At 40.9% G+C, this 14,595-nt stretch overlaps 1 protein-coding gene across 4 annotated transcripts in view; it reads right to left on the bottom strand.

The window, feature by feature from the left end:
* Positions 1-14,595, bottom strand: part of PPME1 (protein phosphatase methylesterase 1) — a 32,609-nt gene that overhangs the window by 12,477 nt on the left and 5,537 nt on the right. For 2 of the 4 annotated variants that reach the window (XR_010387344.1, XM_064505246.1), the window contains exons 2-6: positions 9,699-9,769; positions 5,957-6,050; positions 3,610-3,702; positions 696-753; positions 61-112 (exon numbers count right to left, since the gene is read on the bottom strand). Coding sequence is in view for 3 of the 4 variants with exons in the window: in XM_064505246.1 (XP_064361316.1) it covers positions 61-112; positions 696-753; positions 3,610-3,702; positions 5,957-6,050; positions 9,699-9,769 (368 nt within the window). In the remaining variant the exon portion in view is untranslated. Of the gene's footprint in view, positions 1-60; positions 113-695; positions 754-3,609; positions 3,703-5,956; positions 6,051-8,322; positions 8,624-9,698; positions 9,770-14,595 lie in introns of those variants that run through there. The other 2 variants (XM_026111459.2, XM_064505248.1) reach the window with 2 other exon arrangements.

Raw genomic sequence — 14,595 nt, 5'->3', positions numbered from 1 at the left:
AAAACAAAACAAAGATTTGTGAAAAGTGAAATACTGAAGAGAAAGCATAAGTTTCCTTACTTTGACATAGTTTCTGCAGAAAGATCCTCAGGATTCCTAACTTTTGTTTCTCCTGAAAACAATTAGAAAAAGTTAAGTTCACACAAGCTGAAAACCCTCAGGACATGCAGCAGGAACTGTACAAAGCTTTTTGGCACAGTCAGTAAGGAAGAGCCTATTTCTGTTAATATGAATATTTAAGACATCCAGAATTAATGGATAATGGATTAATGGATTGGTACTGTATCACGTTATAACTTAGGGGCAAGAAACACTCCCCATGTCCACTCCACATTTGCAACGTATCTTACAACTAAGAAACACACTTACTTCTATGGTAGAAACCACCTATAGACTGGGAAAATATGGAGGGGGTTGCTGCCAATATGTAGGAAGGTTGAAGCCCACTGCCTCACACAAAGGCACAAGGAGTCTCAGCTTCTCTGACGTGAGGTCAGATAGCTGTGGAGATCTAGCCGCCACTTTTCCAACCCTGCTTTCAAATAAAAATAAGGATGCCTTAAGGATGATTTCTTAGCCTCTGAACTCAGCCATTTTGGGAGGGATTCATTACATCTCCTTTGTATTCAACTGCAAATGTGTATTTAAAAATATATAGATGTACTTACATGATTTTAATCTTTTTTATTACTTACCATGGCCTCGGAGATCTAAAGCCACAATCCTACACTGAATCCGGTTAATGATTGCAGACTGCAAGAAGGGACAAAGAGAATATAATTTGCAAAGCGCCACACCTTGTCTGCAAGAGGGTTAGTAACACTAAGCATTCCCCAAAATACTACCAAATGCCAGGATGGCATAACGAGGACCCTCCACTGCCAGTAAAGCAGCTGAACCTGGACGGCACAAGGTCCCATAGAAAGCAAGCACGAAATTCCGTATAAGCTACCTATAGTTACCTATCTACAATTAACTAAAGCTCCCTCCTTTCTACCATTGTTCACACCATCTCCGAGGACAATTATTTCATGGGGCATGAGACATCACGTATTTACCCTTGGATAACGAATTCAAGCTCTGTAGCACCTCTGAAAACCGAAGTGCAGCAGCAGGATTGCACAGACGCTGAAGTAATGCCCCCCTTTCCCCGAGCCCCACGTGTTCCCAAATTAGCCTTGGCTGTACAGCAGACGTGAAGATGAAGCAGCTGCTTTGCAGCACACATCCAATTTGCTCGCAAAGAATGGAATTTTACAGTAATGTCAAAATGTACAAAATTGATTAGTACAAAGGGGTGGGGGGAACAAGGGAGGGATCTTTTTAAAGTAACACGAGGCTGATGTACAATTACGCCTCTTTATTTGTTCCTGACAGCTCAATTTACATAAGTTATTTCAGGCATCACAGTGATTAAGTGGCATTCTTTGTAGAAAGGAAGACTTTTGTGCTAGGGAATCATCGATTATTTAAATAATGGCCCTGCAAGCAAGGGGGAATTTGTTGAGAGATTCTTAATAGAAACACCTACATAATTGGCAGAGATCTGAAAACTACCCATGAAAATGCCTCATGTTTTGGTTCTTCAGCTATTCAGCTCCTAAATGATTGTAGTAGTTGCTGTCCCAACTACTGAATACAGAAGTTAGTATTTTAAGAGCAGCTAAAGTCTTGAAACCTCAATCTGTAAGGTGCTTACATAGCTAAGGAATAATTCACCTAGGCAGATGAGTAGTTTCCTGCTAGAAAACAACCATCCGTAGAGGAAAGTAAAGAAAGAGGATCAGCAACATGATGTGACAGAACAGGATGCTTTCCAATGCCTTGAGTTTTACCCAAACTGGAATACTTCGGGCAAGAGAAGTACATCATCCAGGAAGGTACCAGGCCAACAGGCAAAAGAAGAAAGGGGCGCCCTGCTCCTGCCAGCTATTATTGTATTTACAGAAGCTTACTCTCAACGCTTTCCCCTTTGAGTTTTTGGGTTTTCAAGCTCTGGTTCATTCCAAACATTACTACTTGACTGCTTGGGACAAACTTTCATTTCAAAATACGCCCAAGAAATAATTTGATACTAGCTACATAAAGGGATGAGCTAATGGTTGGGGCAATTTCTTTCTCCAGATGCATCGTCAGGTGCAAGGCACCAATCTATGTGAATCTTGTATATGATTTAACTTTGCTAATTGCTAACAGTAGCATAAAAAGGCAGCACCTGTAAGGTCCAGTGTTACAACTGCAGTCACTTCACCATATTCAATAAACTATGTCCAGATCCTGAAGTGTAAAAATGGTATTGGCTTTGCTATTGGGACTAGAGTTCTAGAGAGGGTGGGAGTGTCTTGCAAAAAACCTGTCCTTTAACTCAGGAAAACTTGACTTCATGCTTGTGCCTCTGCCTGCTTAAAAGCAATGACCTTTCCTACACCTATTTAAGGCACTTGCCTACCATAACAATAAACACTAGACTAGCAGAGGAAAAAAGATCTGTCCATTTTGGCAACTAATGATCTACAAGCAAATAATGACAGAATTTAGTAAGACAGACATAAGACAAACTTCAGGAGCCCTCCATCTGCAACAGTTTCTGGGTAAACTAAAATTATACATACAAATGAACCAAGTTAGGTGTCAAACTACAATTCAATACCAAAATTACAGCCCAGTTAGCAAAGAATTGTTCTAATACATCTCGTTTTTGAGTAGCAGGATTACTCAATGGCAGTCCTCAAAAGCAGCTGGTAATAACTCTTGTAAAATGTTCATTCCTGTTACTCATTTGAATCTCCACTTAAAGGCTAACTGGTCTAAAGATAATCGACCTGCAAAAAGATAACATATGACACAGACAGAGACACAGGGCAGATTTACAGACTCCATCTGTGCAGTGGTATTTCTGTGAAATCTGTCCTATAACATCCTTCCATTAAGGTAAGAGTACTAGACAACTTAAGAGTTCCTGGATTAAAAAGGTCCCAAATATAAACTGCATGCTGCAAGTGCTTTTATTTTACTTATAATCCTTTAATACCATTTTCTTCCTTTACTCCCTCTTTTTTATTCTTTTTTTTTTTAGGGAGGAGGGGGTGGTTGGTCAAAAAAGTGCTTGGTCAGTCCACAGCACTTGCTCCTATTGACACCACATCACTTTATGTTTCCGAGAGCTGCTTAAGCAGCAAACGAGATTTCTAGACTAGTCAAACAGGACCTCAACCATGCGAAGATGATACTGCTGAGATGAGATAAAGCTGTTGAACCTTCACCAGTAGTCATGCAAAAGCAGGCCTGAGAAAAATATGGATATGCTGAGATGAGCAACATCTTGGCACTTCACTAAAACACGCAAGTTATGTGGCAGATGTAGTTTTGGACGCTGCTGCTAACTAAAGCCTAGAGAATAAAGCTTTGGATGTGCTTTGCCTATTTAATGTATACACTGACAGTGAAATATGTAGAAGAGTTGAGTCAGGTATACACCAGGAAATTATAAGACACAGCTTTCTGAACTGGCTTTTCCGTGCTTAACAGGGCTGAATGGTTATTTGTCTTCCACGCTTGGAACAGTATCTGCACACACATATATATACTATAAATCAGCAGCTTACTTACAGTAAACACAGCCCAGGAAAGAGCAGAATGGCCTCCACCATGTAGCAGCAGCAAGACAGGCCCCTCCGATCCGCTTTTGTAAATTCGAAAAGTGTATGAACAGTTAAGGACATTTCACGAAGTTCTTTGAAACAAGTTATTGAGTTTAATATATTCTGGAGTCTCCAACATGCTCAATAGTATTTCATTTCTACCCTTGCCTAAACGAGGCCTCATTTCTACCTCTGATCAACCAGTATGTGCAGGTATAACCTGAGCAAAACTTAACCTGCTTTAACTTTCAAAAATTATCTTCCTACCACCCAGGTCTCCTCCCCCTTGTCACCTATACATCTTCTGCCCACACCCATTTTTCTCTGTGTACAACAGCAAATCAAATGACAAAGAGAAAAATCAAAGCAGTACCAGCAGAAACTATAAAGCACACAATTTTCATTCACATGTATTTTCCTGCTACATGCAAGAAAACATGTCAGACAAACCTGCAACCAAGATTTTTAGGGCAATACAATTACTCTCTGGAATATACACCGGTAAAGAAGCTTGACTAAGGTATGTGAGGTCGCCTCACAGTATAGAGATGTGGAAAAATGAGGTTAAACTATTACTAAAAACAGTGTCACTTAGGGAAAGGCACAGAACTGGGAGTCACGATATCTCTGTTCACTTCCCACAGCTGTGACCAAGAGATCAGACAAGTCATTTCACCGCTTCCACCGTCTTTGTGTTCCCGGAGTGCCTCATCTATTGAGATTATAACGTCTTCAGAAAAGAGATTTTCTTTTCAACCGCAGACAAACATGTTCCTCTGACTCTAACTATGCTAGCTGGGGTTACTCAGCAGCATCAGCTCAACCAGTTCAATCAGCTGGGCACTAACTCCATTCCTTTATTCAGCCTTTTCCACAGTACACATCTGTCTAAAACCTCTCACATGGGAGCTTAAACTTCTGTTAGAGATGAGGAGGTGCAGCTGCAACAATAAATCCCAAAGAACTAAGACTTGCTCAAGTACATCACCCATCCAAAAAGGTCCGTTATGCTCTTTACGTCATTATTTATGAAGCCTCACGGGTGCACAAGGCAGGTTACAACAAAGGCAGACAAGGTGCAAATCATGAAAAATTCACAGGATCAACTGGACAAGTACAGTTACTGAGAGCAGAGAACAATGACAAGCTGAGCAAAACCACCAGGAGAGAGAATTTTTCCTCATTTTAAGGCATCACATGCTACTGGCATTAGAGAAATAATTAATAAACCAAAATTTGGGACTGAAGTAGTTTGAAATTTGCTTTTCTTAATGGCCAAGCTAGGGTATGCATGCTTAAAAACTACGCAACTATTTACACTACAAGGTTGTGTAATTTAAGCACAAATAGGAAAAATCATTTCATTTTGCAATTAAGTATGGCAAAAATTTTTTACAAATGCTTCTTTGCATGTTTGCAACATACTCCAGGAAGAGTTTTGAAGATATTTATACAGGTTGGCGAATTAAAAAAACTGAGGTACAGAGCTGTTTAGCAAAGTTCACACAGAAAGAGATGACTGACAGAGCCAGAAACTGAACCCTGGTTCTTCATCCCTGATCCTGCACAGTAGCTCCCTTCATGAGAGCTGCCAGGAACAACAGTGCCAAGACAGTGAATGGCTCAGGCGATATGTTTGAAAGATTTACTTTACGGGACAGATTTACTGCCTGGCTCCTCAGGCAGTCCAGAGCAGACGGTAAGGCAGGTCAAAAGACCTGGAAGTACCTCTCAAACCGCTTTTGTCACAGCTCTAGGCAGAGGCAGAGCTGATGGGAAGTCTTGTCTCAGCAGCACAGCCCATGCTCAGCAAATGGCCTGGAAAACAGCAGCAATTAGTAGGTGTAAGCAGCATCTGTGAAAGGAATGAAGGAAGCCATATGAAGGCTTTTGCCCCATACTCAAGCTTGTCAAAGAGGATAACAGCCATTAACTGTCATTAATAAAATCAACAAACAGCTTTGATCTTGATTTGATTTAAAACTACAAGAACTAAGGAGTTTTTCCCAGCAAAATATATTATTCAGCTGTTGGAAACACTTGCTTAAATTAATATTTAATAAAGTAAGAAAGCAATACCAGGAATCAACCTTACTAGGTATCTTTACCTTCTATAACATCTTAACTGTCAGCTTAGCAGCTACAGCTTTGGTCGCTGAAAGTAATCCATGCAAAAGAAAAAAACTGGGGAAGGGAAGGTAGGAAGGAAAGAAATACATGAAAGAGGTGAAGCAAACCCCCCAAAACTCAAAAAACATATGATACTACCCCAGTCACCGAGAACAAGGAAAGTTCAATCTGGAAAAAAAGGATATATCCTTGCCGGTTTCATTTTCTACCACGACGTCTTCCATAGATTCAAAATATTGGTTCCAAAGCACCGGGGAAAAATCACGCTTCCTTCCAGGGCTGTAAGACAAAAAAAAAAATTCAGTAAGAAAGAGGTATTTTAAAGTCTTTCATTTAAATTGACAGAGTGGTCACTGCATACATTTAGCACAATATGGCAATGTTACAAAATAGTTTAGGACTGGAAGCAAATGATACATAAGGGAAATTCCCTCTTGACTACAATATTAGCACTTTCATGTTCAGTAAGGCAATACCCTCCCTGTTCTGTTTTATATAGTGTTGTTCCTATTGGGGACATCATAGAGATGCACAGGAAAAGCAGCGGCGGAACAAAGAGAAGAATATTTTCTCATAAATCAATACCAAGGAACACTGAACAATGGCAATTTTGATTACAGAGATCTAACATAAAAACAGCAGACTGGATAAAAGCAAAGGTGTAGCTAGCCTGGTATTTCAGACTGTCACAGCACTCAATAGCATATTCCAAGGAAAAAAGAATAAGAACAGGGCAAGTATGCAGCGATGCTTTCCCAGTAAAACCTCCCAACTTGCAACGACCCACAGATCAGGGGCTTCCGAAGCCAGAGGTGGAATCTTTTTATTTAATAGCCCTGTACTATCCTTAAAGCAGGCCTGACACTGATATGACCGGGAGCATTTCCGTGTCTGGAATGCAGGAAGTCATCCTAAATTTATGACTCAGCCCATGAATCACAATTAAAAAAAAAAATACATCCCTCTCAGAAGTCACCTTGACACCACACGTTTGAAAAGTAAAGTGTCAGCTATTTACTGAAGGTTACTACTAATCTAGCATAGGATGTAAGAAATTCAGCATCTTATTAAAAAAATAAAAATTAGCACTTGTTCGTGAGCTTTCCTAGGAATCTCCTCTTTTAGTAGCATCTAATTTCTGTAAGAATTATCATCCAAAAAGAAAGTCAAACCGCCCCCATCATTGGGTGGCTGATAGAGAAACCATGGAGGAAAAAATTAAACTGAGGTTTACAGAAGGACGCCTGCTTAGAAACATTGTTAGAAGCAGAATAAATTAAATCTGTCATATTTGAAGTTAACAGCAGCAAGTGTTAATTACAGCTCAGGTTTCCTGGAATCTACTGCAGTGATTAAAACTTGAACATGTTTGTAAACAAGTTCTAGTATTAAAGCCCTGTATACAGAGCAATGTCAGGACAGTGGGGGAGAAGTACAAGATCAAGCGAACTCAGTCTAGGCTTCCACATCTGCACTGCCTCAGCTAAGTATAAGGATCACGAGAACATCACCACCACAAAGATCAATAAATACTCCCCAAGCTGCCCTCCTTCCATGGTCTTAGACCTACACAGGCAAAACTACAACAACATTAAGCCATTACCACATTATGTGATGGCTCAAGGAGACGCGACGGACACTCAAAAGTTATGAAAGAGACCAAGTTCTTAGGAAATTATTGGAAAAATAAAACATCCTCTAATAAAAAGACTTCATTAGGAAGGACACCATCAGCAATTTAAGTAACAGTGAATCCAAAAGACAAAAAAAAGGAAAATCCTTTAGAAACTTGTATACTTAAATTCAGGTTCATAATGACAAGCCTACGTAACACAGATGCTGGCAGAATACTTCCTTAAGAAAATGGGATTTTAGGGTAGGGATTGCGAGAAGCTTTGCAGTTATTCCAGGTTCCTTTCCATAATTCCTTTAAAAGTCATAATCTACCCATATAGAAACACCGCTTTACCTTCATCAGAAAAACCAGGAAGGTAAAGTTTGGCCAACCACATTCCAATCGCTGGAGACTCCTGGATGCCAAAACTACCTACCACAAACTAGGGAGCTAAGGCCCAGAAGCAAGATTTCTTCATCTGTTGCATCATTTGCCAAACGCTGATGAAAGGGCACTATGCAAGAAAATCATAGTGGTGGACACTGGGGGAAGAGAAGGCGCTTCGGAGAGGCCAAAACTATGGTGTTGGAAAATGACTCACATGACGATGAAAGGTTCAGACATCAGGGCTACCTGTGGAGTGACAACTCCTTAACTATAAGCAAGGTAGAGCGCCAATCTGCTTCACGTCTAACAACTACTTCCACCTGCAGTGGTTTCCTTCAGGCTTGGACAAGCCTGTAGAGCACCTTGAGACAGTGATGGCCTTGTGGAAGTCTTTCATCCAGCCTGCAAGCCACTGGTCTACAGAGCCGTCAGGTATAGTCCTTTATAAGACATATATATGAGCCATCCTTGGCGTGCTTGGCTCAGACCACCCAAAAGGCAGAAGAGGCAGGTCACTAGAGCTCCCTAACTTATTTTTCTTTCTCCTACCTGGGGAATCAAGGTCCCGGTTTCCATGGTCAATAGGTACAGCATCCTTTTGTACAAGTTGGCACCTTCCTGACAGTGCTCTGCAGACCCAGGGAATGATACCTGAACGGAGGCAGTAAAACCAGGCCTGGTTTTCCCAGTAGCACATTTCCAAAATGTGAATCACAGTCTTTATTCCTCATAAGCAAAGAGACTCATCTCCTCTTTATAACAAGGCTAACTTCTGCTGCAGTCTCTTGACGGGTGCATCACAAGGCACTGCAATAAACGATGCCTCAAATTAGCCATTCCTCCGGTGCTAATTTCCGTTTGTATTTAGCACCTTAGGGAACACAATTCCCCACAAAGTAACGGGTGAATGCAGAAAACCGGACATTACATAATCTAGGACTCTCAAAGGTGCCCAGTTGATAAACCAAATTTTTTTTTTTTTTAACTTCAATCAAAAGGTGCAGCTGTGCCTTCTCCTCATATCCCCATTACTAATGAAAGGCTCTGCAATCAGAATTTTCCTGATGACTCAGTTGATGCAAAATCTGTTTCTCAGGCTTATATTCACTCAGTAAGGCTAAAAGGGTAGTGCTTAATTTTGGCAGTGACATAATCAGGCTAGATTCAAGCCCGGCATACTGGATGAGTAACTGCACCATTTTAACAGGCTTTTTGCACTTTAATTCTTCTGGGGGAGGCAATCAGCACAGAATATTAAGAGCAGGCATGGGTGTGGGGGGTAAAAGACCTCCTCAGAAGAAAATCTTCTCTATTGAAGAAGTTTCTCCAGCATTCTCTGCTTCCTTAAAGAAACAGAAAAGAACAGAGAAAGTAGCTTTTCAGTTTTGTACAAATAAAACTATTCCCCCTGATATTTCTAGAATATCAAACATAAAACATCCACCCCCTGAATGTTCCAAATTCACTTCTGTGGGTTTCCAGACTTCAGTATTGTTCTTGTCAAGCTTCAATTAAATGAGACGTCACACACCTACGTAAATCCAGAAAACATTAATCCCTTCCACTCTCTCAGCTTAATCTCATTTTCTGAGTAGATTAAAAAAAAAAATCACATTCAAGCCTTCATCTCTCAAAGGATGCTGTAGATCAAGAACAGAGCAATACGATACACACAAAGATGACAAGTCAACATAATATTGGTAAGAACCACGCATACCTGCATAGGTGTCCAAGTATTCAAGGAAGACAGACACAACATTTGCCAAGACACCTAAGTAACATCTTGCTAGGGGGGCAAAAAAAAGGCACTCCCACTGCAGATTAAGATCCAAAAAAGCAACTAATGCTGATTTTGATAAGCAAGAACTTACTAGGAATTACAGTGAAATCATACTATTGATAAAGCTTCAAGCTACCTCACTTACGATTGCGTATCTTCTAGGACCACAAGAACTGATGTAATGAGAGACAGCAAAGGTCCACGCAGTTCTGTAACCTGTCACCAAAAGATACCAGCACAGCGAATGAGAAAGGCTGCAAATAAGCAACAGCGTACGACAGGCCTCCAACTTCTCGCTATGATCAGGATGGGGATCTCCCGGGGCTGCATCCTCAGCACTGTTACGCTAATGGAGGATAATTTTCATTAGCTATTCACATAAAATATGAGTCAGTTCCAGCCAGAGCTACTTTCACAACATCTGTGACAACAAGTGCCACAATTTAATTATGCTTTGCGCAAAAAGGAGTACTTCTGTTGGCTTTTAAGCCCACCATATCATAACATTTGCCTACTCTTCTTTACAATATTAATGACTGTATCAACCTCTATCACACTGCCCTTGCCTGGGCCATGTACTTTGCAAGTCAAGAGTCCTCTTCCATTGATCGTGTCCTTGTCTGGAAGCCACGGCAGCCCCCATCACGCTCTCACTCTGCACCGTTCCTGGTTCTTTCTGGAGATGGAAAGAAGAGAACTGCCCACAGTTTGGATGATTTCTGTTCTCTGGTCTTTGCAAATTACTCACTAAAGTCTATTACCTGAGTGCAGTTGACCTGATGTTTAAAAAAAACCTATACTCATTACTCCAAGATGTATTTTCTGAGTGATCGCAGCCAAGAACCCATAACTTGCAGACATAGTTAGGATGTGCAGTTAATGACATCGAACTCCATCAGCCTTTTAAAATGCTGCATTTCAGTGCTGTAAAGCTTTTTTTCAGCATGTTACAGCTGTTTTTTGGTTTGAGTGTCCTGAATAATTCCACCTGACCAGCAAATATTTTGATCCCCCTAGTTGTGTCCTTTCCCAGATAACCCATAAATCTGGTAAACAGCAGGAACCTACCAGTAATCTCCCTTTCATTACAAGAACAGAAAGTTTGTTGCTAACTCGTTTCCTAGCAGATAACTAGTTACTAATGAGAGGATGATCCTCCTCATCCCACAACACCTTAGACTTAAATTTTGAAAAGATCTCAAAAGGAAAAAGAGATAAGTGGTCCTTCCTATCCATATGGAAGGGAAGCAGAATATGGGCCAATCTTGAAGCAAGCTGGTGACTGGTATTACGTAAGGTGAAGAGTTTTGGTTGTGTGACCAACTAAACCACCTCTTTTGGAAAGGAGTTACAGTATGGACAGCCTCTAACACAAGGGACAAGAGAGACAATATTCTAAGGGACACATTAACTTGTTGACTAATGCAAGGACATTAGAGCAGCATCACGTAGGAAAGATGAGGAGATCAAATGAACCTTCAATAGTGCAAGTTCCGGATATTTACAATCAAAATTAAGCATAACAAAAGACAAGAAGTGAATTCTTCACAGCTGCACACCGATGCTACAAGCCCAAGTTATAACGATGAGGAATTGGAGCTGCTTCAGTCATCACTGAAGATCTTTGGCTCAGCCAATCTCCCTGTCACAAGTGGCAATACCTATTTCAGTGTTGCTACTAATAAGAAGCAGGTTTTTAAGCATTCAGGACTAACAGAGGAAACATTTAGCAGAGCATTAACTAAATCAGCTATCAATGGCCAAGTTATGCAGGAAGCGTTCATTAACCCTGCTTGGGTGAGAGGACTTTCTTGCGCAGCCTTACATTCCTGCGTCGCAGTGGCATACTCTTAATTGTAGGGAACTCTCTCTTACAGGAGAGCTTCAGTCTGAAAGATGTACGATAGGAGTCTCACGCCACGTTCAGGGACCAGGGCACGCTGACCTGCAAAGCGGAGCCTCCGGAAACAGGCGGTCAAATCGGCTGACTACGCGCTCCCAAAGGCACGCGCGGCGCATGACTTCCAGACATCTAAAGGACGATCTCAGATCGCAGCACGGACTATGCTATTTCCGCGGAAGGCACTGGTGCCACCGTGTCTGGAATACTGTACCTACGGCTGGAGTCAGTAATTCAAGGAGACAACCGAAGAGGATTTGAAGAACCACATAACTAAGGCTGGAAAACATGTCATGTAGTGAAAGACTTTAAGGAGCCTGATTATCTGCAAAGCCAGGAGTGACTTGGGGTGAAGGGTTGGGCAGGGGGAATTGAGTTACTTTATCTCAATTGCTCAGATTGAAGGGTTTTTTAGCCCATTTTTCCCCCCATGTCTCTCAGGTAGATGTCCTCATGAGATCAGATAACTTGGAGACCTTGAAACCAGGCTCAAGCTTTTTAGGCTGACCCAGTGCAGCCCTTTCTCCTGGAAAGGAGAAGCCTCCAGTTAGCGAGACGGCCGATACGCAATCACTAATGCAGAATAAACATGTGCTGCTAGTGAAGAAGACATCCCCCCTTCCTTCCCCATTCCTCCAGATCCTCGAGGAGGAGCGCTGCACTAGGAACCCGTGAGAGCAGAGCCGAGCCCTTCCCTGGGAACTTGGCACTCTCTGCCTCGTCGCACTGTTTGATTTAGAAGTATTAGTAAACAGCTCAAAAATCCCGCTTAGTAAGAGCTAACGACTCCAAAGAAAACGTTAGTAGATGTGTGCCAGATATATGAAATATTGGAGAACAACAAATACTAGAATTCCTATGTTTGCAGGGGAATTAGAGCAGAAAGTGAAGAGGACCTGGGAATTAAAAACTGTTGTCACCTCTTATGCAAATATTTGCAGATTGCAATTGAAAGCAAAATACTTGCTTCCAAACGGTGCTTGGGAGGGTCTAAGCGACCTCTGATTTCATACTGAGCCCCTAACAGGGGAAGAATAAACATGCAGTTTTCCACAAAATGTCTGGTGACTGCACAAGGCTGAGCAATGGCTGATTTTAAAGAAACACTGGTGTCTGAACCACATAAAGCAATCACAGCACAGCACTAAAGATAATGCATTAGAGCTTGGTCTTTTTCTGAAGAAAGCAAAAATGAGTATCTTCAATTTATTATTCTTCTAGAGCTTCTTTTTTGCCAGTGATATATCAACACGCATTCAAAATTAGAAGCGAGCCCAATAAACAGCAGCTGTGATTTTGCACCTTCCTATGCCGAAGCAACATTTTGCTGACCAAATATTTAAACTGACAGAACTAATTACTGCTTTTTAAAGTATCCGGCAGACCAAAACAGAATCCAACATAATAACTTTTTTAGAATGATCTTTCAACTCAAAACCAGCCAGCTTACGTATTAAACTAGAATCACAAAACACATTCTGGGCACTCTCTACAGCTAATTTTACCCTATTGTGCAGCTTGGCCTCTTCATCGCGTAATGAAAACGTGCACGTACTGCCAGGGAGCCCACGTGCATTGATTTAAACGAAAACCATTTTGCTCACCAATGTTCAGAGGGGCTTTCTTTGGGTTATTTTCCTACAGGAAAGCTGTACCAAACATGGAGAACCATTTTTAGATGTATTTTCTTTTTCTGCTGACCTAGAGAACAAATTTACAACTATTTAAGCAATTATAGAACTTAACACACCTGAATCGAGAGTTAATTCTCACACCGTATTTGAACCTCACCAACAAGGCACATCAAATATAATCTAGTATGCAAGAACCACTATGCCTGGCAAGTCGTATTTTGAAAGTCTAAAAATGGACAAAAACAGTATGTTAAAGTCTACCTTACATATACTGAATACATAAATTGTTTCTTTTATAAAAAAGTTTCAGGAAAAATTGATTAAAAACGGAGACACTAGTTGTCATCATTGAATTAAACTGATGAGATCCAGTCATACCCTTTCAGATAATGAAGGGATCTTAGGACATCATGCACAATTTTTATTCATAGGCTGGAAGGGAAATGGGAACTCTTCCTCATTTTCAACTCCCATTTGGATTCTCAGCCCTGAATCACTAGCTCTATAAGCAAACTAGTGAAAAACGTAAAATATAAAAAGGCCTGCACACGCAGAAGCTGTTACAGCTGTCAGGAGCTGCTTCCATAGCTCTTGGTCCTTCCGCTTAACTACTGATTTTATGAACTCCATTATTTGATTTTCTCCAAGAATTCTGACCATAAAGTTTGATTTTATTCCCCTTTCAACTGAGTGATTCAAATGAAGGCCTTAATACATGTGGTCCGTTTCAAATGCAGTCGTAGAGAGATGTGCTCCTGCAAATAAAAAAATGGACACTTAAAAATGAACTAAGTTCCTCTCACCTGTGTGATTTTCACATACTGCATGAGCCAGAAGCACACCTTCTTCCTTCAAAAAAATGTCTTTCGATAATATTGCTCTATTCAGTCGGAGAGCACTTAAACACAAATAAAGGCAGCAGAGTGCTAAGCTAGCAAAAGCGGGTATTTCTGGAACAGCGCACGCACATGTGCGAGTTTGCAGATGGGAGGGGGGTGTAATTTAGGGGAAGCCAGGTAGCAGAAATCAATGCAACGTGCTGTGAAATATGGAGAAATTCAAGCGTACATCTTGTAGTACTGCAAAAGCCTGTTAAAACTATGTTGCAGCAGCCATTTTAACTATTCAGCTCTGTTTTTATTTAAATATTAATACCAGCGTTACACCCGAATCAAAGATTCAATATCCCTACTGTCTCGCTGGGCATACTTATTTTCTGGAATATTCGAATTTGAATAATTTTTGAATACTGAGTATTTGCATTTTCACAAATATTATTCTGTTGATGCACAGCTGTAAATACGGAAGAGCCCGCAGATGCAAGTCAAACGAAGATGCTGAGCAGAATTCAGCCCCTGTGACACTCTCATGGGCTCAGCACAGCTATTTGTTTTGGCCACTTGGACTTCTCAAATAAGACTTTCCAGTAAAGCGATATAAGGGAGCAATCACACTGGAAAATGGCAAAACTGGAAACGGCAAAAAAAAAAAAAGTCTATTCTCACCTA

Source organism: Dromaius novaehollandiae, chromosome 1, assembly GCF_036370855.1.
Source record: "Dromaius novaehollandiae isolate bDroNov1 chromosome 1, bDroNov1.hap1, whole genome shotgun sequence".
In the NCBI taxonomy this organism is placed as follows: domain Eukaryota; kingdom Metazoa; phylum Chordata; class Aves; order Casuariiformes; family Dromaiidae; genus Dromaius; species Dromaius novaehollandiae.
The sequence above is the reverse complement of the archived record's forward strand: the minus strand, read 5'-3'. Positions and strand labels throughout refer to the sequence as shown.